This window comes from Mesoplodon bidens (genome assembly GCF_964165515.1).
Source record: "Mesoplodon bidens genome assembly, chromosome: 1".
Classification (NCBI taxonomy): Eukaryota; Metazoa; Chordata; class Mammalia; order Artiodactyla; family Ziphiidae; genus Mesoplodon; species Mesoplodon bidens.
This window is the reverse complement of record NC_138176.1, coordinates 26,626,554-26,653,558: the sequence shown is the minus strand read 5'-3', so window position 1 is coordinate 26,653,558 and position 27,005 is coordinate 26,626,554. Positions and strand designations below refer to the sequence as shown.

At 47.9% G+C, this 27,005-nt stretch overlaps 1 protein-coding gene across 1 annotated transcript in view; it reads left to right on the top strand.

The window, feature by feature from the left end:
- Positions 1–11,699: 11,699 nt before the first annotated feature.
- Positions 11,700–27,005, top strand: part of NEURL1 (neuralized E3 ubiquitin protein ligase 1) — a gene marked incomplete at its 5' end in the record, with an annotated part of 82,372 nt that continues 67,066 nt past the window's right edge. Inside the window, one exon of the mRNA XM_081228447.1 lies at positions 11,700–11,784. Coding sequence (XP_081084573.1) covers positions 11,700–11,784 — 85 coding nt within the window. The remainder of the gene's footprint in view (positions 11,785–27,005) is intronic.

The following is a 27,005-nucleotide window of genomic DNA, read 5'->3' as shown; positions in this document are numbered from 1 at the left end:
GAGAATGAAAAAGGGGGGGACTCTGACACATGGCATTAGAACAACTGGCTAATCATTTGGGAAAATGTAGGTGAATTTATTCACAATCAGAGGCTAGGGATGGCCTTTGTGATCAGAGCACAGAATTCAGTAGCTGTGAAGGAGAAGATGGATGAAGTGGGCCTCATAACTTCTGTGGGCAAAATGCCAATCAGCAAAGTGAAAATAACAAAAAACTGAAAAAAGGCATTTTCCACACACAAGCCACACAAAGCCCTATTTCCTTAATTTGCAGAAGAATTATATAAATCAATAAAAAAAGATGATCAATCCTATGAAAAAATGGGCAAAGGATATGAACAGGCTATTCACAGAAAAGGAAAGACAAGTGGCCCCAAATCCTGTGAAGATTGTAGTCCTCATTCTTAATTAAATATGTATCTGAACAAGCAGGTGCATTTTTAAACTAAGTTTTTAGAAACTAAAAGATAGATATTACCCAATGTTGATGAGGTCTTAGGGAAATAGTCACTTTAATACACTGATGGTTGGAGTATGAATTTGTACGAATTTTCCTAGAACAATTTGGCAATATATTTAAAGCAAAAATTTAAATATACGTGCCCTTTGACCTAACAATTACATAGCTCTGTATTTGCCCTACGGATAGATTTGCAGAAATAGCCAAGATAAACAAACAAGGATGTCCATGATAGATTTGTTTTAATAGCAATAAAACTGGAAACAACCTGAATTTCATCAATAGGGGATGTTTAATAATTTGTTTAAATAAATTATGGCACAGCCATAAAGTGGGATCTATGCAGTCATTAAAAGAATGAAGCAAATCTATGTGTGTTCATATGAAAAGAACTCTAATAGATTCTAAGTTTTTTTTTTTTTAAATGTAGTTTAGTACACTGTGCATAGCATAATCCCTTCTGAGTAAAAATGATATAAATATGGAAAAGTTTTGGTATTGTGCATACACTTTTTGCTGGAAAGATATATAAAAAATGTAGACAGTTAATACTATTGGGTGGTAGAACAGGGGAGACCTTTATTTTCTTTCCAGTTTATACCTTTCTGTGCTGTTTGACTTTTCAAACAATGTACATATGAGTTTATTTTAAAAAGATAAACAGCAGTATTCTGGGCAGGAGATTTATGGATTTTAAAATATGTTTCAATATGTAAATAGATAAACATTAAAAAAATAGGATTAAAATATATGACTCACACAAAATAAAATAACCAAGTTCAAACCTTAACATTCTTCTACACTTTAGTTTTTGGTTCTCACCCTACAGGTTACAGAATATGGAACAGTTGCATTGGTTCACAATACATTTATAACTCCTTTTCTCAGAAGAAGAAACAGTTAAGCCTGGTTTTATAATATTTTCACCTTCTTCTTTTAAACATCCCTAACAATCTATAAAAATGGATTTTCTGACCAAAGTGAAACGAAGTGGTTTCCAGACCCTGTGAGGGGGGCAGGTTTTCTGGTGTGGAGGTCCTGCCAGCGGTGGCATCAGACATGAATGTCGGGCCAAATGCATAGACTTGGGGGCAAAAACAGGTGAGGTGCTCTTGGGGGAGGGGACACCCATCCAGTTGGAGTTTCTGAATTCTACCCTTACTCCGTAAATACGAAAGTCAGAGTAACCCTGAGCACCCTCTTTTCCCTGTTACCCGTGCCCACAAGCTCATGAGACTTCTGAGACGTGTTTGGGACAGCCCTGGGCCAGGAGTGGCAAGTCCCAGTTCTGAGGGTAATTGGGTGCATTGGCTGCACACCCTCAAGCTCTGGCCACATGACAATAGCTGTTCACTGGGCATCTGCAGAGCCCACAGCTAGGTGCTGTGCTGGTGCTGGGCACGCACAGGTACCTACCTCAGGTACCAGACGCAGGCAGTGGGGCATCGCAGTGCGAGCTGGGGCGCTCTGAAGAGGACCTCCACTTGCCTGAAGTTTGGGGAGTTTCTCTCCGTCCTGGGAGAGAGTGTCTGTGATGGGGAGGGCTCTTCTGCTGGAGATCCAGTCTCAGGGTGAAAGATGAGAAAGTGGCTTCTGTGAAGCAAACATGTCCAGAGGGTAGCATCTGGGTGGCTACAGAGTAGGGCTAATTCTTCACTGATATATTTTCTTTATAATGAAGTGGTTAATGGAAGCTATAAAGATATATTTGCCCCCCCAAATTCTCTTCCCGTTTTGAAACAGGAAAAGAGCAACCTCTAAACATTTTAAAGGTGTTTTGATTGACTCGAGGACCCCCCCCCACCAAAGTTTGCCAGAGACAAAGGGGAGTCCAATGGAGGTCTAGCGCCACCTAGTGGTGGCTAGAGAGAGAACTTGAGAGGGACAGGAGGGAAGAGACATACAAGTGGTGTCCGGACACACAAGCCTGCTCACCTGGCTGAGAGAAAACTTTCCACAGGCTGCTCTCATTGGAAAGAGGTCCCCCTGAAGCGCCTTTGGGTGAAGGGTGAAGGGTGAAGGTCGGAACAAGCGAGCGCCTCTGGGGCGGCTCTTGGGAAAGGAGGATAGAAGTGGGAAGTGGGAGGCTACCATGGCAGCGGCAGTGGAGAAACATCTGTTGCCTATTCTGGGTCTAGGGATGAAGGGCATTTGAACAGAGTGAAGGCTGTTGACTTACTGGAGATGTGCCTCCTGGCTCCTATGTGTCTTTCAACTTTTACCATGAAGGAGTTTTAAATTTTTATGTGGTCCTATTTATCATACTTTTCTTTTATGATTCTCTGATCTTTTTTTTTTTTTTTTTTTTTTTTTTTGTGGTACGCGGGCCTCTCACTGTTGTGGCCTCTCCCGTTGCGGAGCACAGGCTCCGGATGCGCAGGCTCAGCGGCCATGGCTCACGGGCCCAGCCGCTCCGCGGCATGTGGGATCTTCCCGGACCGGGGCACGAACCCGTGTCCCCTGCATCGGCAGGCAGGCTCTCAACCACTGCGCCACCAGGGAAGCCCTGATTCTCTGATCTTTGTAACGTTCTTAGAAAAGCTTTCCTGCCAAGTCAAGGTCATTTAAAACATCTATGAGAGAAAGAGGATGCTGGGGTATTACACTCACTTTGAGCATTTTTCTTTGAGTTCAGTTTTGTTATTTTTAAATCTATTTCGTGTTCATTAGTGGCTATGTGCTTCCTGGTTAACTTCCAGAGGGCTGAGCCAAAGCCCCTGGGAGTCTTCAGGGTCTCTACGGTGGGAGGAGGCTGGCTCAGGAACTCAGGGAGGACACCTCCCCTGCAACAGGTGTCTTCCTCAGGCTGGCACCTAAAGGAATCCCATCCTGGGGCAGGCATAGCATCGCAGGGATTCGGACTCAGACTGTCCTAGGGCTGAACCTCAGTGCTTCACTTATCAGCTCCTAGTCAAGTATCTTAACTTTCCTAAGCCTCAGGATTTTCATTTGTAAAATGGGGACACTGTTGCTGCTGCTGCTGCTAATAATAATAATAGTAGCTACTTCATAGGGTTATTACCAGGCTTAAATGAATTAATACAGATGAATTGCTTAGACCAAGGCCTGGTATGTATGTCTATGTGCTCCATAAATATCACCTGTCAGTATTACCTAAGCCAGTGGCCCTGAGATGGGTCAAGGGATGCTGTTTGAAATTACTAAACAAGTTTTCCAAACAGGGATACATGTGGTCCTCTTTCCGGTGTTGCACATTTTTCTTTCAGCTTCTTGCAGGGATCTCCATCTGTCCTTTTAGATGCAATCTTAAGAAGGCTTGGTCTCAGGCCTGGATTTTATCTATAGGCACTATAGGCCCAGGACTTAGGCCTAGGTGCTTTCTAAGGATCTGCTTAAGACTGGAAAAAAATATTACTGGCTCCAAATTATGAAAGGAAAACTTCAAAATCAAAATTAAGAAATGTTTACTTAAATGTCTATAAAACAATGTTGTGGCAACTTCATTAACTGTTAAATGAGTACTCATAAATATTTCATTATATTTGAAGACAATCGTAGGTTTTTCTCACTTGGCAAGAACTCCAACACATGCAAGATTGTTTAGAAATAAAACCAATTGTAAATTCAGTGAGTTCCTTTTAGTCCAGTGATTTCAAAAGCCAAATTTACAAAAACCCTTTCAAAATGTTTAAGACAGGAAAATTATGTTTAACGTGGGGTGTAGTCTATTTTACTGTGTTTGACCTTATACAGTTAGGCACCAAAGATAAGAGTTTGGGGGTCTGTGAAGATCTTACAATTAGTCCCGGACCTAGGGGCTGCCTCCCAGGAGGCAAGCAGAGGAGGGGGAGGGAGCAGGTGTTACCCCTCCCCGCACAGCCACCTCCTGTCCTACCTTCCAACGTGACTAGCCCTGCCTGGGTGGCAGCCTGCGCTGGTCTGGCCCCATATGGTGTTCAACTTTCCCCAGGAAAGCCTGCAGGCATTCTTTAAACATTATCGTCTCACCTAGAACACATGTCCATGTTCCCAGTCTCCCAAAGTGTGATCGGTTAATGACCTGCATGAGATCCTACTGAACCAGAGTCTCTTGGGGCAAGGCCCTTGAATCTGCATTTTATTAGACGTGCTTCCCCGTCCCTCCCCCTGTAGATGATTCTGATGCATGCTGAGTTTGAGACTCATCAGTCTACAGTGGGTGTGCACTACAGGAGGGGGGCAAGATGATCCAGGTTTAAAAAAACGGATTTTATTTTTTAGAGCAGTTTTAGATTCACAGCAAAATTGAGTGGAAGGTACAGAGATTTCCCATATACTCTCTGCCCCAACACATGTGTATTCCCCCCCATTATCAACATCCTCCACCAGAGTGGTACATTTGTTACAACTGATGAACCTACATTGACACATCATTATACCCCAGAGTCCAGAGTTTTCATGAAGGTTCATTCTTGGTGATGTACATTCCATGGGTTTAGACAAATGTATAATGTTATGTATCCACATTATGGCATCACACAGAGTATTTTCACAGCCCTGAATCCTTTGTGTTCCACCCATTCATCCTTCCCTCCCCGTAACCCTTGGCAACCACTGATCTTTTTCCTGCCATAGTTATGCTCTTCATACAGTATGTGGTCTTTTCAGATTGACTTATTCCACTAAGTAGTGTGCATTTAAAGTCCCTCCATGTCTTTTCATGGCTTGATAGTTCATTTCTTTTTAGCGCTGAATAATATTCTACTGTCTGGATGTACCACAGTTTATTTATCCATTCACCTAACAGAAGGACATCTTGGCTGCCTCCAACTTTTGGCAATTATGAATAAAGTGGCTATAAACATCCACGTGTAGGTTCTTGTGTGGACATAAGTTTTCAGCTCCTTTGGGTAAGTACCAAGGAGTGCAATTGGTGGATCATATGGTAAGAGAATGTTTCGTTTTGTAATAAACCACCAAAATGTCTTCCAAAGCGGCTGTACTGTTTTTATTCCTGTCAGCAGTGAATGAGAGTTCCCATTGCTCTGCATCCTCACCAGCACTTGGTGTTGTCAGTGTTCTGGATTTGGGCCATTCTAATAGTTGTGCTGTGGCATCATTGTTTTTTTTTTTAATTAATAAATTTATTTATTTTTGGCTTTATTGGGTCTTCGTTGCTGCACGCGGGCTTTCTCTAGTTGCAGCAAGCGGGGGGCTACTCTTTGTTGCGGTGCGCGGGCTTCTCACTGCAGTGGCTTCTCTTGTTGCAGAGCACGGGCTCTAGGCGCGCAGGCTTCAGTAGTTGTGGAGCACGGGCTTAGTTGCTCCAAGGAATGTGGGATCTTCCCAGACCAGGGCTCAAACCCGTGTCCCCTGCATTGGCAGGTGGATTTTTAACCATTGAGCCACCAGGGAAGTCCTGGCATCATTGTTTTGATTTACATTTTCATGATGACATAAGATACGGAACATCTTTTCAAATGCTTATTTGCCATGTGTATATTTTCTTTGGTGAGGTGTCTGTTAAGATCTTTGGCTCATTTAAAAAATTGAGTTTTCTTATTATTGGATTTTAAGTGTTCTTTGTATATTTTGGAGAATAGGCCTGTTTTAGATATGTCTTTTGCAAATATTTTCTCCCAGTCTGTGGTTTGTCTTTTTATTCTCTTGACAGTGTCTTTTGCAGAGCAGAAAATTTAATTTTAATGAAGTTCAGCTTTTCAGTGATTTCTTTCATAGTTCATGTCTTTGGTGTTGTATCTAAAAAGTCATCACCAAACCTAAGGCCATCTAGATTTTCTCCTATGTTATCTTCTAGGAGTTTTATAGTTTTTCATTTTACATTTAGGGCTGTGATCCATCTTGGGTTAATTTTTGTGAGTGGGGGTGTAAGGTCTGTGTCTAGATTCACTTTTTTGCATGTGGATGTCTAGTTGTTCATGTACCATTTGTTGAAAAGACTACCTTTGCTCCATTGTATTCCTTTGCTCCTTCATCAAAGATCAGTTGGCTATGTTTATTTCCAGGCTCTTTATTCTGTTGCATTGATCTATTTGTCTATTCTCTCACCAATACCACACTGTCTCAATTACTGTAGCTTTATGTAAACTTTGAAGTTGGGTAGTGTCAGTCCTCCAACTTTGTTCTTCTCCTTCAATATTGTGTTGGTTATTCTGGGTCTTTTACCTCTCCCTATATACTTTAGAATCAGTTTGTTGATATACACAAAATAACTTGCTGGGATTTTGCTTGGGATGCATTGAATCTATAAATCAAGTTGGGAATAACTGACATCTTGACAATACTGAGAACCACTAGTGTGTTCAGCCCTAAACTTAGTCCTGGGAGGTAGGAAACTGGACTGGAGTACACAAGAGCACAGGACAGGCTCCCCCATAGTGCTGGCAATGAAACTGCACCTCACACAGTTCTAGGCATACAGGCAGTGCTCAATATGGTCACTGGAGTGATGAATGAAGCTGAATCCCAAAGCGCCTGGGAACAGGGCAGTAAGGTGGCCATTCCGTGCTATGATGGTTAGCAAAGACTCCCATCCTTCAGAGGAAAGGCCTGGCCTCAGGGAAAACTTTGTGGCAAAGGTGCTGTTGAGAAGGACATTGGCCAGAGAGACTGCTCTGGACAAGGCTCTTGGGCTTACTGGGTGGCTGTATTGATAGGTTAATTCACTGCCTTATTGATTCATTGATTTGTTGAATAAATATTTGTTAAGAATAAATATTTGTTAAGAATCTACTATGAACCCAGGGATCTCCCCATCTAAGATGTCCAGCTGCCCCCTGCAGTTCAAGCAGGACAACTTCTGTACATGTTTTCTTTTTTTTGTTTGTTTGTTTGGTTTTTTTGTGTGTGTGTGGTACGCAGGCCTCTCACTGTTGTGGCCTCTCCCGTTGCGGAGCACAGGCTCCGGACGCACAGGCTCAGCGGCCATGGCTCACGGGCCCAGCCGCTCCGCGGCATGTGGGATCTTCCCGGACCGGGGCACGAACCCGTGTCCCCTGCATCGGCAGGCGGACTCTCAACCACTGCGCCACCAGGGAAGCCCTGTACATGTTTTCTGATGGCTTGATAACTATGGGCTGGGCCTCAGAGGATGGTAGCCTCAGAAGGCTAGTTTCTCAACAAGGAGGGAAGTGTCATGCTGTTGACGAAGGTGGTCTCAAGTTTAGGGGAGCCTGGCTTGGCCTAGATGAACTCCACTCTTGCCTGCCTGGTGGGGGACCATCCTTGTGGCTCGTTCTGGGCTCAGTCTCCAGGGGCTCGGGGAAGGAAGAAAGGAGGTTCTCAGTCAAATATTTTATTATTTTATCAACATGGAGATGCTTCAAGACTTGAACTGATCTGGGAGCTGTGGAGAGTGAGAAAGAAGGGGAAGGGAAAGGTGAGCCAGCAGGAGGAGACCAAGCAAGGAGCAACAAGGGCAGAGAGACAGCAGGAGAGAAAGTGATGGGGACAGAGAAGCAGGGAAGGGCAGGGAGAAGGGGAGAAAGACAAAAGGAGGGAGGGAGGGGGGAGGGGGGAGGAAGAGGGAGAGAGAGAAAGGAGCCAACCAGAAGGGAGAGAAACGAGGGAGAGAGAAGGGGGGACTGGGGGCCAGAGCTGCTGCTGAAAGAGCCCCGGTTCCACACTGAGTCCCTGCCTGGGGTCCTTCCTCTCCTCCGCGTTGGTGTGAGAGCTCACAGCACCCACACGGACACGTGTGTACACACAGCCAAACACATACGCACTGACACCCACCCCCTTGGGCAGCGCCTTCAGAATCTATACTGCTGGGGAGGCGGGGTTGCCACGGTGACAGGTGCTGGAGCACCACCTTATGGGTATTAATAGCTTCCATTGAAGCCACCAAAACAGTGACTTCATCCAGCCAGCCGTTTCCCTGGCTGGTTCCTTCTCCCTCCTCCCTTCTTGATTGGGGCTGGGAAGGGCCCTGGGCCGCACAGGCCGCTTCCCCGCCTCCTGGCAGCCGCCTTGGTGAAGGATGGCTTGAAGGCCTCAGGGATTCCATCCAAGGTCCAGGGGGAGGGGTGTGCTGCGGTTCTTTGCTCCTCTGAGCTGGGTCTAACCACCGCCCCTGCCAGGAAAGGGTTTCTGAGGCACAGGACCTGTCAGAGGGGTCAGCCTCAGCTGCTCTGGGTCCCATGCAGCCACACCTACCTCCTCTAGGTCCCTGCCTGGCCAGAGACTTCCAGCCAGTTGCCACTTGACAGTGGTGTCCCCTCCCACAGCACAGAACTCCTTGGAAAAACAAGGGCCAGTCTAGGGAGGTGACATGGGGTACAAGATTTCAGGGGCATCACGCTTAAGCTCGAGCAAGTGCAGGGTTGGTGTTGCACGATGCTGACAGCGAGTGCCTCCTTACATTTCACACCAGGGAGGCCTCCCTTGTCTCATCCTAATCCCAGCCCTGTTGATATTCTCATTATCTCCTCAACCCTCTGGGATCAGGGGACATTTCTGTCCTGCCCTCAGTTCCCTGCCTTGGTCCCTAAGGCTTCTCACCTTCCTGTACGGCTCCCCCGGATCAGCCTGTCCTGAGCTGCAGAGCCTCTGGACTCTTCAGGCAGGCACCGGTGTCTGGTCCCCTCATTTCCCCTTCCCTTTGACCTCCTCCATCTCTCCCCTGCTTGGCCCACAGCCCCAAGTTTAGACCACATGGGGCCTGTGACCTCCCTGCCATCCTCTACCTTCGGGGCCTCACCCCACCCCCATCCCTGGCCGATGCCCCAGCCCCTCCTCCTGAGGAAGGGAAGGAGGCGATGAGCCTCCCCGCAAGCCACTGTCGGCAAATCCTACCAAGGGCTTGCACTTGGCCCCCACTCCGGGGGAATTAGTCTCATCTATACAGAGTTTTCAGATTTATTCCGATGCCAGCAGTAGCCCACAGTGACCTCATTCCAGCAGACTTCAGGGGGTATATGAGTGCAAGAGAGTGTGTGTGCGCTTGTGTAGAAGTGTGTGAGAGAATGTAGACATGTGTGTGCAAATGTGTGAGTGTGCTGCCATTCAGAGCCCATGGATTTCTGATGCATGAGTCATCGGCTGGAGTGAGCCTCGGGGAGATACGCCCATAAAAAGACAGCACCCCTGACCTGCCACGTCCATTCTGCAGCTGGCTGGGCACATGATCCTGGGCATCTAAGAGGCTGGGGGTGGGGGTGGGGGCTGTCTTTCCCTCCAGACCCCAGAGAGCAGCTGTCAAGGATATTTCTAGCTCGCCTGGAGTCCCAGGCATTTAAGGATGTGATGCCTGCAATGGGGTGAGGGTGGAGGGCAGGGGAGGGAGAAAATGGTGGTTCAGAGGCTTTCCTCCCAGGGTTCTCGGTGGAGTTCTGCTGGCAGGCAGGGCGATTCACCCATTCCACAAGCATTTTTGGACAATCTGTCATGTGCTAGGCATAATCCTGGAGACTGGTGACATCATGGTGAATGGAGTTGTCCTGTTCTCTCCCCTCACAGAGCTTATGTTCTAGTGGGGGAGGCACAACAGAAACCAGGCGGAAAGGCTACTTTCAAACTAATTCAGGAAGATAACATAGAGTAATGCTATGGAACATGACTGAGAGTGCTGAGGGTTCTCTAGCTGGGGCGGGCAGTCAGGGAAGGTTAGGAGGTGACACAAGAACTGTGTCTGAATATTGAGGAGTTGTCATTTGGAGACTTGAGGAAAGAACCTTCCAGAAGAGGATGGATGAGATGCCTGATGCCAGCCCACGTCCTCGCTGGATTCTGGATCAGAGTTGCTGTAGCCAGTCAGGGAGCTAGAGGTGATCTAGAGGAACAGGAAGGCAGATTCTCTGTCCTGGGGGGGAACTTGTCTCACCTTCTAGCCCTGATAAGACAGGCAGAAGGAAATTCCCCCATGTCTAGGTAGGAGGAGAATGACACTCCCTTTCCCTTCCTGCAGGTCCCGGTAGCAGTGCTGAGCTCCAGGATGGATGAGTCATGTGAACAGGCGACGTGCTGAAGGCCCCTTCCTCCAGGAAGCCTTCTTTGACTGCTGCAGGCCACAGAGGCCCCCACCTCTTAGAGCTGACAGAGCCACTTGGTTCAGATTTGGTGGTTCTCTGACGGTTTGTCCCTGAGATTTGTTCCTGCACCTTGGCCCTCCATCCCATCTCCTAGGTCCAGTCTGTGCTCATCTAAAGGCCCCCCGACGCTATGTGTCCAGTAGCTGAACAGCCTGGTGTTCTTGTTCTGAGCCTTTGTCCCAGCGCCCCTTGGATCTGACTGAGAGTAAAGGGTCAAGGGCTGGGATTCCTCATCTCACTTCATTTATTCAGTCATCCATCCACTCTATAAAAAAACTTTTTTTTCCTGGAGTTTTACTATGTGCCGGGCGCTGAACCTGGTGCTAGAGAAATTGGAACTTAGGGCTACCTCGCCCGGGGCCTGGCACCCAGGGAGCTCACCGTTCTTGCTGTACGGTTTCTCTTGTTTTCAGGACCAAGTTCCACTGTCGACGAGAGGAATAAACCCAACCCCTGGAGCCTCAATCTCTGCCGGATATTTGACCCCAACTCAGGCCCAGGGACCGCCCCCCCCCGCCCCCCTCGGGCCGCGGAGGACTAGTGGCAGCCGGGAACGCGGAGCACCAGGGGCCACATCTGGCTGAGCGGGCGCGCGCGTGTCACTAAGACGCTCATCCACCGGCGCAGCTGTCACCATAACAACCGGAGCGACGGAATCCTGGCGACTGCTGGGGGCGGGGGCGGCGGTTGCTCGAGAGACCCCGCGGGGGCTGGAGCGTGGCGGCCCTGGGAGACCCACCACCGCGGCAGCGCCCAGCACACCCTGCGCTCCTCGGAGCCCCGCTCGATGCCGAGCCGCCGGCGGGAGGGCGCCACTCACGGCGCAGCCTCGGCCGTCCCTGCGGGCGGGGACCCAGCCGGCGCCGAGCCGCCGAGACTCCGGGCAGGCCGAGCCGCTGAGCGCCCGCGCCGGGAGCCCTGACTCTATGGCCCCGGGGGAGCGCGCCGGAGCCACCGCGCCGCCCGCCACCAGCCAGAACCCGAGCGCCAGCGGGAGGACGAGGGGAGCCCCGGGCGCCGCCAGCCCCGGCCCAGGGGCGCGCCCGCCGCGGAAAATGGCAGGCAGGTAGAGGGCCCCGCGGCGGGCAGGCAGGAGAGGGAGGGCCTGCCCGCCCCCTGCCGCAGCCCCACCAGGGCCCTCCCCCGGCGGCGCGCGCGCCCGGGCGCGCACACACTTGCACACCGTACCTCCTCTGCTGCTCAGCCTCGCCTGCCCCCCGCGAGCGCCGAACCCCCTGGGGCCGGATGCCATGGGTAACAACTTCTCCAGTATCCCCTCTCTGCCCAGAGGAAACCCGAGCCGGGCGCCGCGGGGCCACCCCCAAAACCTCAAAGGTAAGGCACCGCCGGGGCCGGGCGCAGCTGGAGGACTGGGGCGCAGGCGGAGGGGCAGGGAGAGGTGGAGAGGTGTGGCTGGCGAGGCCGGGCAGGTGCCACCTGTTGTGCGTATTTGGAGATGGGAGATGCACCTCGGCCAAGGAGGTGCGCTGGAGGTGGGGGCCTGCTGGTGATGACGGTGAAAATCAGGGAGGATGGTGTTGCGTGGGGTCTACGCAGTTCTCCCAGCCAGCACCAGAAACGTCACTGGAGTCCCCTCAGGCCATGATGCTAGGCGAGCGTGCAGGGGTGAGGAAGGGCATTTGCCAGGTGGGTAGGGGAGTGTGGCAGGATGCTTAGGCCAGCCAGTTGTGCTTCCCAAGGGAAGCACCATTGTCTCCTTTTTCATCTGCCCATGGCTGGAGAGGTGATGCTGGAAGCACTAGTTGTATTTCCGATTGGAGGGTCTTAAAAATCCAGGACAGATTAACAACAGCCTGGAAGAAGGGGCCAGAGCCAGTGGCCTCTGGAGTCCTCTGCAGCTACTGACTTTTTGTATCCACTGAATCGGGTTGGTTTCTGGTTCCCCAGAGGCTAGATGTCCAGTTGGAACTCTAGAAAGGAGGGGCTGGGAGCCTTGAGACAGCGTAACATTTACCGAGAAGGTCTTTGCCTTCCAAGTCCCTCGACCCACCCAGCACCCTCAGGGAGGCCCCAAGCTCTATTCTTGGCTTTAACTCTTCAGTGCTGTCTCTGACCTTTGGAAGACACACCTGGATCCTCCCAGGCCCTCAGAGCCCACAGATTCCCTTCGGGAAGCTCCTTTTCTTTCACCCTCAAAACCAGCCAGCACTGGCTGGGCATTCTGATGGCTAAGAGTCAGGAAGGGAAGCCCTTGGGCTTTCACAAAGAACAACCCACTTCTTGAGACCCACCCCCACTGACCCCCAGGTTATGAGAAGGATACCAGTAATGCCCTTTGACAAAGCACTGAAGTTTACAAAGAACTTTCACAAATACCTTTTCAAGTGGGCAAGGAGACTGCTCTGGGGAGTCCTCAGAGCTAATCATGCCCATGTGACAGTTGAGGAGAACCAATGCTTGTTTCACGTTCCCAAAGCCAGAGAGCAGAACTAGGCTGCAGACCTGTATCTTCTGACTTGGAGTTCTGTCCTCTCTTTTGCTGGACGGTTAACCTTCAGGAGTGGGGGAGAGGAGGAGAGGCGGGACCGCCGTCCTGCATTCTAACTCCAACCCTTTCAGAACTTCAGCTCTCACTTGGCTCAGGAAAATCAGCGGGTTTGTTGTGTCTTTCTGGAAATTAATATGGCGGTACCTGTCAAGACCTTTTAAAATATCATCTTCATTGACCTTGTGATTCCACCTGAAGAATTGATCCTGAGAAAATGGAAATGCAGGCAAACACTTATGTGCTAGGCCTAGGATGCTTATGGTAGTGTTGTTTATACTAGGAAAACAACCTAAATGCACTGAAATCGTGGTGGATCCTCTTGGTGGAGTATTATGCAATCTTTAAAATAGTATTTTTGAAGAATATTTGATCACTTGGGAAAGTGCCCACAGCAGCATAATGACAGTTGTAAAAAGCAGCATACAAAGTTGTGTAGACTGTAAGAGCCCAATTTTGTTAAAATGTTATGAATGCAAAAAAAATCAAACAGCCCTTGAAAGAAAGTTTCTCAAAGGTTAACAGTTGTTTCCTCTGGGTAATGAGATCACATAAGATTTTTTCTTTTCTTTTTTATATTCTGCTCTTTTCTAAAATTTCTACAATAAACAAGTATTATTTTTTATAATCAGAAATCAGCTGTAAGTATTAGATGTATGAAGACTGTTTCTGAGCGTTGAAAACAGATTTCTAATGATGGAGGAACCCATGGTTGAACCAGGACATTGAACCAGTTCAGTGTCCTCCCTTACAAGGGAGAAGAATGAGGGAAAGGGAGAGTGAATTGACCAGTTACTCAGTGGGTCAGTCAAGAGAAGGTGGCAAAGCCAGACTAAGTCCTTCAAGGGCAGGGGTTAGCTGGGGACCAGTGAGTTGACTTGGTGCTTGAATGCTCAGCAACTGCCCCAAGAAGGCTGTGCTCCATCCATGACCCTAGGGAAGCCCAGAGAAGACCTCCATAACTGCACCCCTTTTAACCTAAAGTTTGGGATTGTGGGGATGTGAGGTCTCTGTGGCTGGGGTCTTTGGCAAGGGAGGGTGAGCAGGAGAGGGTCTGAGGCCCTCCCATGTCCCTGCTCCCACCCTAGCCTCCTCCTCTGCCTGAATCCCCACCTATCTGGCCTGGGAAAGCCCCCCCCCCCCTTTTTTTTGTGGTACGCGGGCCTCTCACTGCTGTGGCCTCTCCCGTTGTGGAGCACAGGCTCCGGACGCGCAGGCTCAACGGCCATGGCTCACGGGCCCAGCCGCTCCGCGGCATGTGGGATCTTCCTGGACCGGGGCATGAACCCGTGTCCCCTGCATCGGCAGGCGGACTCTCAACCACTGTGCCACCAGGGAAGCCCGTGTGGTTGTTTTAATGTTCACTCCAAGTTCCTTTCTAACTGTATCAACATTGACCTAGGAGTCTTCTCTGATACATCAGTGGTCATCCAGAATTCCATCCCCATTTTATTGGTATGACCTTGATACTGGCTGTGATTCTAAGACTGTCCACCCTGAGTTCTGCTGGGACAGCTTTGTACTCACTCAGAATTCAGCTCTGATTCTTATCAGTGTCCATCCAGAAATATGCTGGTGGGAGGCAGGGAACTCTCGATTTTTTTTTTCTCCTTCCATAATTGCAATCTATTGATTTCTCACCATTTTAATTAAAACAACTGGAAAGGTCCTGGCCTAACAGGGACCCTGAGACTCATTAGAGATCTAAGATTGGTCTGGCTGTCAGGCTGACACGAAATGAGGCTCGTCCATCACCTGTCAGGTGGTAGACTCTGGTCTTCTTCCTGAAGACACACTGACCTCACTCCACTGCTGGTGATTCCCACTGGGGTCTGAACAGTGTTGGTCTAGGAGTGTCCACGGGAGAGGTCCAAGGTATAGCTCTGGGATTAGGACCAACAGACAGTTATGAGGAGCTGCCATGTGCCTGGGTCAGAGGTGAGGGCTCATGACATCTCTGTAGATTCACAGAATGAAGATCTACTTGATAAGGTAGGGCTGAGGGAAGGAATGGAATCAAATGCTTGGTTGGATTGTTGAAATCCCAGATATGTGTGGGCAGAGGTCAGAAATGGGGGGTCAGGGAAGAATTGAGCTGGACATGGAAGGAACTGTAGAAGTTGGATCGATGGCAAGGGGTGCAGCGGGAGTCCTAGGGTGTGGACAGGAGGGTAGGGCAAGGGACGTGCAGCAAAGGCTTGGAGGTGGGATGAGTGAGTGTGTGTATATATTCTCAGTGATGGGCACAGGGTGACTGGGGCAGGGGATTCATGTGTCATGGAGACAAACACAGAGAATGAAGATCTTCCTCCTTCCCCATCTCTTTCTGAGTGCCTGCCTGCTTGGTGCTAAGTGTTGGGGGAAAGGTAACTAGGAAAGCCTATGGGAAGGACAGCTCGGTCCCAGTGGTCACCCATAGATGGGGGTTGGATAGGCCACCTCCTATCATTGTTTTTTTTTTATTGTGGTAAAATTCACATAACATACAATTCACAATTTTAACATTTTAAAGTGTACAATTAACTGGCATTTAGTACATTCACAATGTTGTGCAACCACCACCTCTGTCTAGTTCCGGAACATTTTCATCACCCCAAAAGGGAAGCCTGTACCCATTAAGCAGTCACTTCTTATTACTCCCTCCCCTGAATCCCTGGCAACCACTAATCTACTTTCTGCCTCTAAGCATTTGCCTATACTGGACATTTCATATAGATGGAATCACACTATATTTGTTCTTTTGAGTCTGATTTCTTTCACTTAGCGTGATGTTTTCAAGGCTCATCCGTGTTGTAACATGTATCTTCTTTCCTTTCTGTGGCTGAATAATGTTCCATTATATAGATATGCCACATTTTGCTGATCCACTTGCCAGTTGATGGATATTTTTGATGGATATTTGGATTGTTCCACCTTTTGGTTATTGGGACTTTTGTGCTGTGAAGATCTGTGTGTAAGTTTTTGTTTGAACACCTGTTTTCAGTTCTTTGGGGTATATACCAAGGAGTGAACCTTCCATCTTTTCAAAGCTGGTGCTTTTGAATTGGACGTTTCACAAAGCCACTGGTTGTGACAGATGTAGGGAGGTTGTCTCCGTCCAGCTTTGGTTGAGTGTGACACCAGCCAGACACCTGTTGTCTTCAGAGTCTCTTTTCCATGGTGGCTGAGGCTCCCGGCAGGCAGAGAGGGAGGAGCTTCTAAGGTTGGCCAAGGAGCTTTGATTCTTTGAGGTGGACCGGAGTGAGCTACAGGAACTTTCTGCAGACCCTGAATCTCCTCACTGCTCCCTGAGGCCAGGGGTGGGGGATGCATTCTCCTAGGACAAGGGCCTAACCATTTTCCAGCCTTCACAACCTTGCTGCTACTTTCCTGATCTGGGTCCTCCTCCCAGATCTTGCAGTAGCTGGCTTCTTTGCCTCCCATTCCTCCTTTGATGCCAGAGGGATCCTCCTAAAGTATGCCTTTCATCTCGCCCGTCCCCTATCAACAGTCTTCAATGTCATGACCCAGCCTGCCATAATCGGAAATTCAAGGCCTCCATTCTTTGGCCAGCCCACAGATATTCTCACAGCCCTTGTCTGGGCTCCTCCCGTAGTTGCCATGACACTTGCAGGTTAGGTGAGCTCATCCATCTCTCTGCTCCCAGCAATGCAGCAGACAGACCTGGCATGGTGAAGGGGTGGGTGCTGGTGGCCTCCTCTGTCCCCCCAAGACTTCAGAGAAGCTGGGCTGAGACAGCCCCCATGTTGAACCCGGAGCATCTGTCCTGCACACCCTGTTGGGTTTTCATTCAGTCTGACCTGAATGAATATTAACAACCCTATATTGTTAATCATAAAAAATAATATTTATAACAACCACCATGTGTTGGGTGGTTACTGTGTGCCAAGTACTTCCATGTAGATTATTTCTATTAATATCCTACTGACAACCTACAGAGGGGGAGGTATCATTGTCACCATTTAATATATGGGGAAAGAAAGACTCAGAGAGGTTAAGTGACTAATCCCAGACCACACAGTTAGTAACTGATGGAGCTGGAATTCAAACCCAGGTCTCTCTGACTTTAGAGTTGACCACTATATACCTTGCCCTTATAGAATTCACTCTTGGGCTCTGTCTTCCATTGTAGGAAAGGAACTGGGGAGCAATGTCCTGGCCTCTGGACAGGGCCCCGAAGGAGGGAAAGGGAGTACCATGGGGTTCCTGATGCTCCTTCCCAACCCCTGCCCCTTCCACCTCCTCTGTAGGGTTTTTAGCCATGTAGACCCAACAGCCAGTCATCAGACACTTTTCAAGGGAACTTTCTGTTCCTTTGGGCCAGTGTTTCTCACAGTGAGGTTTTTCTACTGCCTGCATCAGCATTAGCATCAGCGTGAAAGCACATCTAAAATGCAGGTTCCCAGCCCCCAGGCCAGATCTACTGTCTCAGAATACCTTGGGGATGGGGCTCCCAAACCTACATGTTTAACAAGAGCCCCAGCTCATTCTGATATACCTCAAAGTCTGAGACTTATCAAGGCTGTGGGGCCTCGGAACAGACCCACTCTGGCACTCTTGGAGTTGGTGAGATCAGGCTTCTCAGAGGAGGGGAGCCTGAAGTTGGATGGAGAATTGGAATGGACCTTTTCAAGGGCATCTTGGTGAGGGCATGGCAGCAAAGGCACGGAGGCAGGAAAATGCAAGGTGTTGACAGAGACAGTGAGTAGTCCCTCTCACCTGGAATGTGAGACCCCCCAGTGGGGAGATGAACGGATCAATCTTTGAAGACAGACTGATGCCAAATCTTGCAGGGCCTTGGATTCCAGGATGAGTTTAGATTGATCCTGTGGGCAGTGGGAGCTATGGGTGGCTTTTGAGCAGAGGAGTGTAGTGATTTCCTTTAAACAGCAGCATCAGCAGAGGAGGCGGGGAGGAGGGAATGAAGCATCCTGAGCTGCTGGGAGGTTAATGGAGCTACAGGGCTTCTGTCCTAGGCCAAGCTGAAAGGGCTGGGTGGGCCAGCCAAGTTGACGACCTCATCTAGGCTTTCCCATGGGTGAATCTGGAAGCATTTCTGACCAATGGCTATGGTCAGCAGGGCTATTGCACATCAGGAAAAAAAAAAAGGATTTTTTTTTTTTTTTTTTTTTTTTGGCGTTACGCGGGCCTCTCACTGTTGTGGCCTCTCCCGTTGCGGAGCACAGGCTCCGGACGCGCAGGCCCAGCGGCCATGGCTCACGGGCCCAGCTGCTCCGCGGCATGTGGGATCCTCCCGGGCTGGGGCACGAACCCGTGCTCCCTGCACTGGCAGGCGGACCCTCAACCACTGCGCCACCAGGGAAGCCCATGGATTTTTAAGAAGTGCAAGTCCTGATGCTGGGCACTATGCTAGGTTCATTCACATAGATTAATTCATTTAATCTCTCAATAAATGTGAAGTAGGTATTATTATTCCCATTTTATAGGTGCAAAAACTGAGACTCACGCATATTAAGAATGCTGTCCAGAAACAATAAACTAGGAAATGGCAGAGCTGAGATTTCTATCTAGGACACCAAAGCCCATGAGGGAGAAAATTGGCCTTGGGGGGAATTTCTGCATATTGGGGCTTTCTTTTCCCTGACCCTCTGAGATGGCATGTGCCCACTTCCGAAATGGCATGTGCCCACTTCCAAGATGTGCACATTTAGGCCCAGGCATTGGCTCTAAATCACAGAGGGCAAGATGGTGACAGTACGGGCAAGGGCAGTAACAAAAGGAGGAAAAGGCAGGAGGAAGGAGGACAGGAGTGGGGCACTGCCCAGGCAATGCCAGGGATGCCTCCATCTGGGTATGCCAGCTGCCTGGGCCTATTTCCGGTTGGTTTGTGACTCTCTCACTCCTGGTCCTGCACACCCGGGGGCTGGAGGCTGCTTCTCCCTGATCTGGTTGCTTTGGCAACCCTGGGCAGGATGCGAGTGGTCTCCTTGGTAACGGCTGGGAAAACTGCCTGCAGGGCTGGAGGGAAGTGGACTGGCCAGCGGTCAGGCTGGGTGGCACAGGTAGAGCCAGGCCAGACCAGGCCACTGAGACTGCAGGCCTGTGGTGAAGGTCAGGCTTATGGAATAGCCCAGGCAGCCTGTTGGCCATTCCCCAGCAAGCCAGAGTCCAGAGGCCCTGGGGGCCTGGGGGCCTGCCTGGTGAGACCAGAGGCACTAATGGGCCAGCCCAGGAAGTGGGAGGAGATGGGGGTGAGGGTGGGAAGGGGGGAGAATATAGCTTCTGGATGACAGATCCCGCTACAGGGTTTATTAAAAGATGTTTATCAGAGGTCGTTACCCAGATCCTGCTGCTTTGGGAAATGAGCAGGTGCTGATGCCTGTGGGGGGCAGGGCAAAGAGAAAAGCAGGGCTAGAAGAAGAGGAAGAGTCCCAGGCAGGCAGGTGGGAGTCTTTGGCTTTCTCTCTGCTCTAGCTGCAGCTCTGGAGTAGGCTGGGCTCTGCGCTGGGCTCCGGAACTGAAGTTCTGCCAGGGTGAGAGTTGGGGTTCCAGGGATGCTCTGATGCGGAGGCTCATTCTGTTGTTTAACAAACATGCTAAGCATCAGTGATGAGCCAGCCGTTCTCCTAGGCGTGAGGGTACGGTGGAACACAAAAGGATGAGGGCTCGCTGCCATGGAGCTTTCCCTCCATGGAGCAGGGAACAAAAATGGCAAATGAACAAATGCATCAGAGTATGATAATAATTACTAACATGTTATGTGCTAGATAGAAACTGTGCTAAGCTCTTTTCACCTATTATCTCATTTAACCTTTAAAACAACCATGTGAAGTAAGTATGATTATTAGCCCCATTTATAAACTGAGGCTTAGCGAGGTTAAGTAACTTGCCCAAGGTCACGTGGCTGGTATGAGTCAGAGCTGGGATTCTAGCCAAGATCTCTCTGACTTTGGCGCTACCACCAAAAAACCCCCCCAAAACCCCTTTTCATTTAGAACAGTTTTAGATTTACAGAATTATTGCAAAATAGAGTTTTCACATAGCCCATGCCCAGTTTCCTCCATTATTAGCATCTTACATGTGTATGGAACATTTGTGACATTAACGTACCAATACTGATACCTGGTTATTAACTAATGTCCATACTTTACTCCGATTTCCTCAGTTTTCCTTCATGTTCTTCTTCTATACTAGGATCCCATCCAGGATACCACAGTATATTTTTAGCTGCCACATTATATATATATATAGTTGTGTTTTCTTATGCTCCTCTTGGTTGTGACAATTTCTCACGTTCCTTGCTTTTGATGACCTTGACAGTTTTGAGGAGTGTTGGTTAGGTATTTTGTAGACTGTCCTTTCACTGGGATTTTTCTGCTGTTCTCATGATTAGACTGTGGTTATAGGTTTTGGAGAGAAAGACCACAGAGGTGAAGTGCCGTTTTAGTTGCATTATATCAACGGTGTGTGTTCTCAACCTGATTTATCACTGTGAATGCTGACCTTGATCACAGGCTGAGGGAGTGCTTGTCAGGTTTCTCCACTGTAAAGTTAAAGGTGCACTTTTCTCCCCACATTGCGCTCTTTGGAAGGAAGTCCTATGTGCAGCCCACACTAATGGGCAGAGAGTTATGCTCTACCTTCTTGAGGCGGGGGCACTGCTTTAACTGTTATGTCAACTCTTTCTTTAGTTCCTTACCCAAGCAGTTACATTTGAATAAGCGTTGGGAGACAGAAGACCAGGGAACTTGGGGGGCGCTTGACCTGGTCTTGGGGGTCTGGGAAGTGAAATGACCAGGGAAGTCACCTGAAAATGAGTAGGGGTTGGCTTCATGTTCCTGGGGGTGCTCCTGCCATGTTGGCTGTGGAACTATTCATTTAGCATCCCTGACTTTTTAAAAAATTATTTTTATTTTTTTAATTCTTTTAAAACATTTTTTATTGGAGTATAGTTGATTTACAATGTTGTGTTAGTTTCAGCAGTACAGCAAAGTGAATCAGTTATACATATATCCACTCTTTTCTTTAACATCTTTATAGGAGTATAATTGCTTTACAATGGTGTGTTAGTTTCTGCTGTATAACAAAGTGAATCAGTTATACATATACATATATCCACTCTTTATTTATTTATTTATTTATTTTTTGCGGTACGCGGGCCTCTCACTGCTGTGGCCTCTTCCGTTGCGGAGCACAGGCTCTGGACGCGCAGGCTCAGCGGCCATGGCTCACACGCCCGGCCGCTCCGTGGCATGTGGGATCCTCCCAGACTGGGGCACGAACCTGTGTCCCCTGCATCGGCAGGCGGACTCTCAACCGCTGCGCCACCAGGGAAGCCCCACTCTTTTTTTTTTTTAACGTCTTTATTGGAGTATAATTGCTTTACAATGGTGTGTTCATTTCTGCTTTATAACTGAGTGAATCAGCTATACGCACACATATATCCCCATATCTCCTCCCTCTTGTGCCTCCCTCCCACCCTCCCTATCCCCCCCCTCTAGGTGGTCACAAAGCACCGAGCTGATCTCCCTGTAGCATCCCTGACTATTAAATGTCACTGGCCAGCTTAAATGTCACTGTCATTAAAAAAAATAAATAACTCTTCCCATATTTTTAAAAGCACCCCAGAGGGGGCAGTACCACTCCTAGTTGAGAGCACTGAGCTGGGTGTGGAGGGCGCATTGAAGGCTGTTCCTGGAAGGGGCCTGGCACAATCCCCTGTTGAAGATGGAGCTGGGTGTTGGCTCACCGCTGCTGCTGACTCAGGGGCTGAGTCCCGGCTGTGTCATCCCAGCCTTCCAGGCCACGGAACTTTCAGCAGAAAATCATTAAGTGGCCACTTCCTTGCCTCTCTGTCCATGGAGGCAAGTTGCTGGTCCCACAGGCTGTCTGTGTCGGGGGGAGGCAGGAGGAGGAGAGAGGACCCTCTTGGGATGATGGGAGAGGGGAGGGAAGTATGTCTACTGGCTTTTCTGGATGGCCTTCTTGGCCTCTCTCGCCCCAGAATGCCATGCTGGCTGCTCCAGAGGTTGGGGTGGGGACAGGAAAGGGAGAACATTGCCAGGGGAAGGTGCTGTCTTATGATTAGGATGGTGGCACTTCCACATGCTCCTGACTTTCCCCTTCACCTTTCCCCTTGGCTTGCCCCAGCCTCTCCCTGGCATCTACTGAAAGGCTGATCTTCTCCACGGAATGGGACAGTGTGTGTGTCCAGGTGGGGGTGTCCGGGTGCCCCTGAGAGTGAGGAGAGGAGGCACTTTGCCCTGATGAGAGTTGAGTGAAACTGAGAGGATGCTCCAGCTGATTCACGTCATGTGTCAGTGCCCTCTGTGCTGGGCCTGGTGCTGGGCATGGAGAATTGGGAGGTGAGTACTGGGCATCGTCTCTGCCCTTGAGGTGCTCATGGCCCATGAATCGCTCATCCAATTCAGACATCAGTCCGTAGCGGCAGAAAGGCCCTGGAGCCTTTCTTCTCTGTGTCTGCTTTCCTTTCCTTTTTTTACCCTGCTCTTCCCAGCAAATGCTCCCTTTGAATATATTCTCCGTGAAGGGAGAGGACTGGCAGGTGGTCAGGTGTGTGCATGGGGCTGGTGGAAGGGGTGGTGGCCACTGACTTCCAACATCAGACCCAAATCAGAGGTCATTTTGTCCTACCTCCTTTCTCAGCTCAGATCTGGAGTGCTCAGCCCTGGAGAGGGGAAGTGACTTGTCCAAGGTCATACAGCTGGATTGGACCAGGTGCTAATGAGGTCTCAAGGCTCTGACATTGCTGGATGATGCTCTCAGGATTTGGCAGAGGTTAATTCCAGAGGGACACCCGAGGGGGACGAATGATCGTGCCAATTGTGATGTGTGCTGTCCCGAGGGGAACTATTGAAGGGCTTTAAAAGGAAGAGTGACAGGATCTTTTAGATGCCTTAGAAAACTCTGGGGCAAGAGAGGGGCAGGGGAGGGCCAGGCAGGAGGCTGCTGCAGTCTTCCAGTGGAGGAGAGGTGTGGCTTCTACCGGGCAGGGCGGTGAGCAGCCAGGCAAGTAGACTGATTTGGGGAATCCTTTAGAAGGTCGACTTGAAGATTTGGAGGTGCAGAGGGAGATGTAGAGGGACTACTTGTACTGACATGTGTCAGAGGATTCTGACTTCTGGGGCAGTGGTCAGTGAGGCATCCAGGTGGCTTGGCTTGGAGGAGCTTGGCTACACACTGAGAGGGTGGGCCTCTTGGAAGGTCGGGGGTGAGCATGCTGATGTGTGAGTGTTCCCCTGAGAGCTGTGTCCCACCCAAGGCCTTGAGGTCTTAGAGCCACGAGGAGAGACAGGTGAGCAGGGCAGGGCTGGCCCTGAGCTCTTGGCTCCACCCTACCCCCTGGGACATCATCGATAATTAATGTCCCCTCTGCCTGTCACAGGTGGCTCCCAGGTGGACAGAGGTGGTGCCCTGACACCTGTGTTGTGATGTGCATCTGGCTTCTGCAGGCCTCCGAGCCAGGGCCTTCAGTCCTAACCTAGCCAAGCTTTCTCAGGTGGCTCCTTGCTCCCCGTGGGCGCCAATTCCCCCAGCATACACACACAAACTGTAACAGGTGGCCATAAATCAGCCCAGACAGGCCAAGGCTGCTCTGGTTTTCCCACAGTTGAGATCAAAGCCCCAGACCCTCACTCTGGGGCTCAGTACTTATTAAATTATTAAACTGTCAAGGGAAGGGAAAGCAGGAAGGACTGGATGGATGGCCATAGAGTAAAAGAGAATGAGGAAAAATGGCTGAGAAATGAGGCAGCGGGTGGGAAAGGGGAAAAGAGGAGAGAAAAAAAAGCTCTTTGTCTTTGCCCTGAGCTTGGAGACTTCCCAGAGCTGTGAACCTTGCATTTGAATATCCTCAAACAATTCCCTCCTGCTTCCTCCTCTGGGCTCTCATTGGGGTCCCATGACCAGGATTCATAGCCCCACTTTACAGAGGAGAAACTGAGGCCCAGGTTGTCACAGGATTATGAAAGTCTGTATTTCTGAGTCCTGTTCCAGCCTCTTTCTGGGCCTCTTCATGGGCCCAGAATCAACATTAGGTTAATACCCATTCTTAACCCTGGCTCTCAGGCTAGACTGGAGTGCATGAAGAACCCCATCCTGATCCCAGTAGTACCAGCCAGGGCCTCTTCCTGCCTGGAGCCCCCTGGACTCTCCTTTAGCTTCCAGGCATGAAGGCAGAGCTTGGACCCAATAGATTGCCCATCCCTGCCTGAGGCAACAGGTTCTATCCCTGGCCCCACACTCCAGTTGTTTGCAGGAAACAGCCTCTTTTTTCCCACCATCTTTATTGTGGTATAATTGACAAATAAAATTGTAATGCACTTAAAGTGTACAACGTGATGATTAGGTATATATATATATATATATATATATATATATATATATATATAGTGAAATGATTCCTGCAACCAAGTTCATTAACACATTCATCACCTCACGTAGTTAATTTTTTCATTGTTGTTATTGAGAATGCCTAAGATCTACTCTTAACAAATTTCAAGTATACAAGTATTATGAACCATAGTCACCATGCTGTATACTATATACTCAGAACTTATTTATCTTATAACTGAAAGTTTGTATCTTTTAACCAACATTTCCCCATTTCCCCCAGCCCTAGTCCTTGTCAACCACCATTCTACTCTCTATTTCTTTTAATTCAACACCCCCTCATTTTTTTGGATTCCACGTGTAAGTGCTACTGTATGGTATTTATCTTTCTATGTCTTTTCTCTGGCTTATTTCACTTAGTATAAGGCCCTCCATGTTCAATCATGTTTCCCCAAATAGCAAGATTTCCTTCTTTTTATGACTGAATAATATTCCATTGTATATATATACATATATACCATATTTTCTTTATCCATTCATCCATCCACAGACACTTAGGTTGTTACCATATCTTGGCTGTTGTGAATAACGTGGCAATGAACATGGATGTATAAATATCTCCTCAAGATAGTGATTTCATTTCCTTTGGGTATATACCCAGAAGTGGGACTGTTGGATCATATGATAATTCTATTTTTAATTTCTTGAGGAATCTCCATACTATTTTCCAAAATGGCTGTATCAATTTACATTCCCACCAAGAATGACAAGGGTTCCCTTTTCTCCACATCCTCATCAATATTTGTTATCTCTTGTCTTTTTGATTATAGACGTCCTAACAAGGGTTAGGTGATACCTCATTGTGGTTTTGATTTGCATTTCCCTGATGATTAGTGATGTTGAGCATCTTTTCATGTAGCTGCTGGCCATTTGTATTTCTTCTTTGGAAAAATGACTATTCAGGTCCCTTGACCATTTTTCAATTGAGTTATTTATTTATTTATTTTTTGCTATTGAGTGGTAAGAGTTTTTAATTTTTTTGGAAATTAGCCCCTTATCAGATATATGGCTTGCAAATATTTTCTCCCATTCCATAGGGTGCCTTTTCATTTTGTTGATTTTTTCCCTTGCTGTGCAAAACCTTTTTAGTTTGATGTAGTCTCACTTGTTTATTTTTTCTTTTGTTGCTTCTGCTTTGAGTGTCAAACCCCAAAAATCATTGCTAAGATCAATGGCAAGGAGCTTTCCGCTTATGTTTTCTTCTAAGAATTTTATGGTTTCAGGTCTTACATTTAGGTCTTTAATTCATTTTGAGTTGATATTTGTACATGGTGTGCGATGAGGGTCTATTTAATTATTTTGCATGTGGATATCCAGTTTTTCCAGCACCTTTTATTGAAGAGACTATCCTTTACCCATTGTATATTCTTGGCACCTTTGTTGAAAATTAGGTGACCATATATCTGTGGGTTTATTTCTGTGCTGTCTATTCTACTGCATTGATCTATATGTCTGTTTTTTATGCTAATAGCATACTGTTTTGATTATTATAGCTTTGTAGTATAGTCTGAAATCAGGAAATGTGATGCCTTCAGCTTTGTTCTTCTTGCTCAAGATTACTTTAGCCATTCAGGGTCTTTTGTGGTCTCATACAAATTTTGAGTTTTTTTTATATTTGTGAAAAATGCCATTGGAATTTTTATAGGGATTGCATTGAATCTGTAGATTGCTTTGGGTGGTATAGACATTTTAACAATATTAATTCTTTCAATCCATGGACATGGGATATCTTTGCATTTATTTTTATCTTCTTCAATTTCTTTAATCAATAGTTTATAGTTTTCCTTGTACAGATGTAAGGATTTGGCTAAATTTACCCCTAAGTATTTTATTCTTTCTGATGCTCTTGTAAATGGGTTTGGTTTCTTAATTTCTATTTCAGATAGTTTGTTGTTAGTGTATAGAAACACAACTGACTTTTGTATGTTGATTTTGTATCCTGCAACTTTACTGAGTTCATTTATCAATTCTAACAGTTTTTTGATGGAGTCTATTAGAGTTTTCTGTATACAAGATTGTGTCATCTGCCAACAGAGACAATTTTGCTTTGTCCTTTCTGATTTGGATGCCTTTTAGTTCTTTTTCTTGCCTAATTGCTCTGGCTAGGACTTCCAGTACTATGATGAATATGTTGAAGTGGCAATAGAGGACATCCTTCTCTTGCTTCTGATCACTATTAGTATGATGTTAGCTGTGGGCTTGTTATATTTGACCTTTATTATGTTGAGGTACATTCCATCTGTACCTAATTTGTGGAGAGTGTTTATCATGAAAAGATGTTGAATTTTATCAAATGCTCTTTATGCATCTGTGACTGATGCTCATATGATTTTAGCCTTTATTTTGTTAATATGTTATATGACATTTATTAATTTACATATGTTGAACCATCCTTGCATCCTAGGGATAAATCTCACTTGATCATGGTGTATGATTCTTTTAGTGTGTTGTTGAATTTGGCTTGCTAATATTTTGTTGAGGATTTTTGCATCTATCTTCACCAGGGATATTGGCCTGTAATTTTCTTTTCTTGTAGTATCCTTGTATGGCCTTGGTAACAGGGTAATGCTGACCTTATAAAATGAATTTGGAACTGTTCCCTCCTCTTCATTTTTTGGGAGGAGTTTGAGAAGGATTGGTATTAATTCTTTAAATGTTTGGTAGAATTCACCAGTGA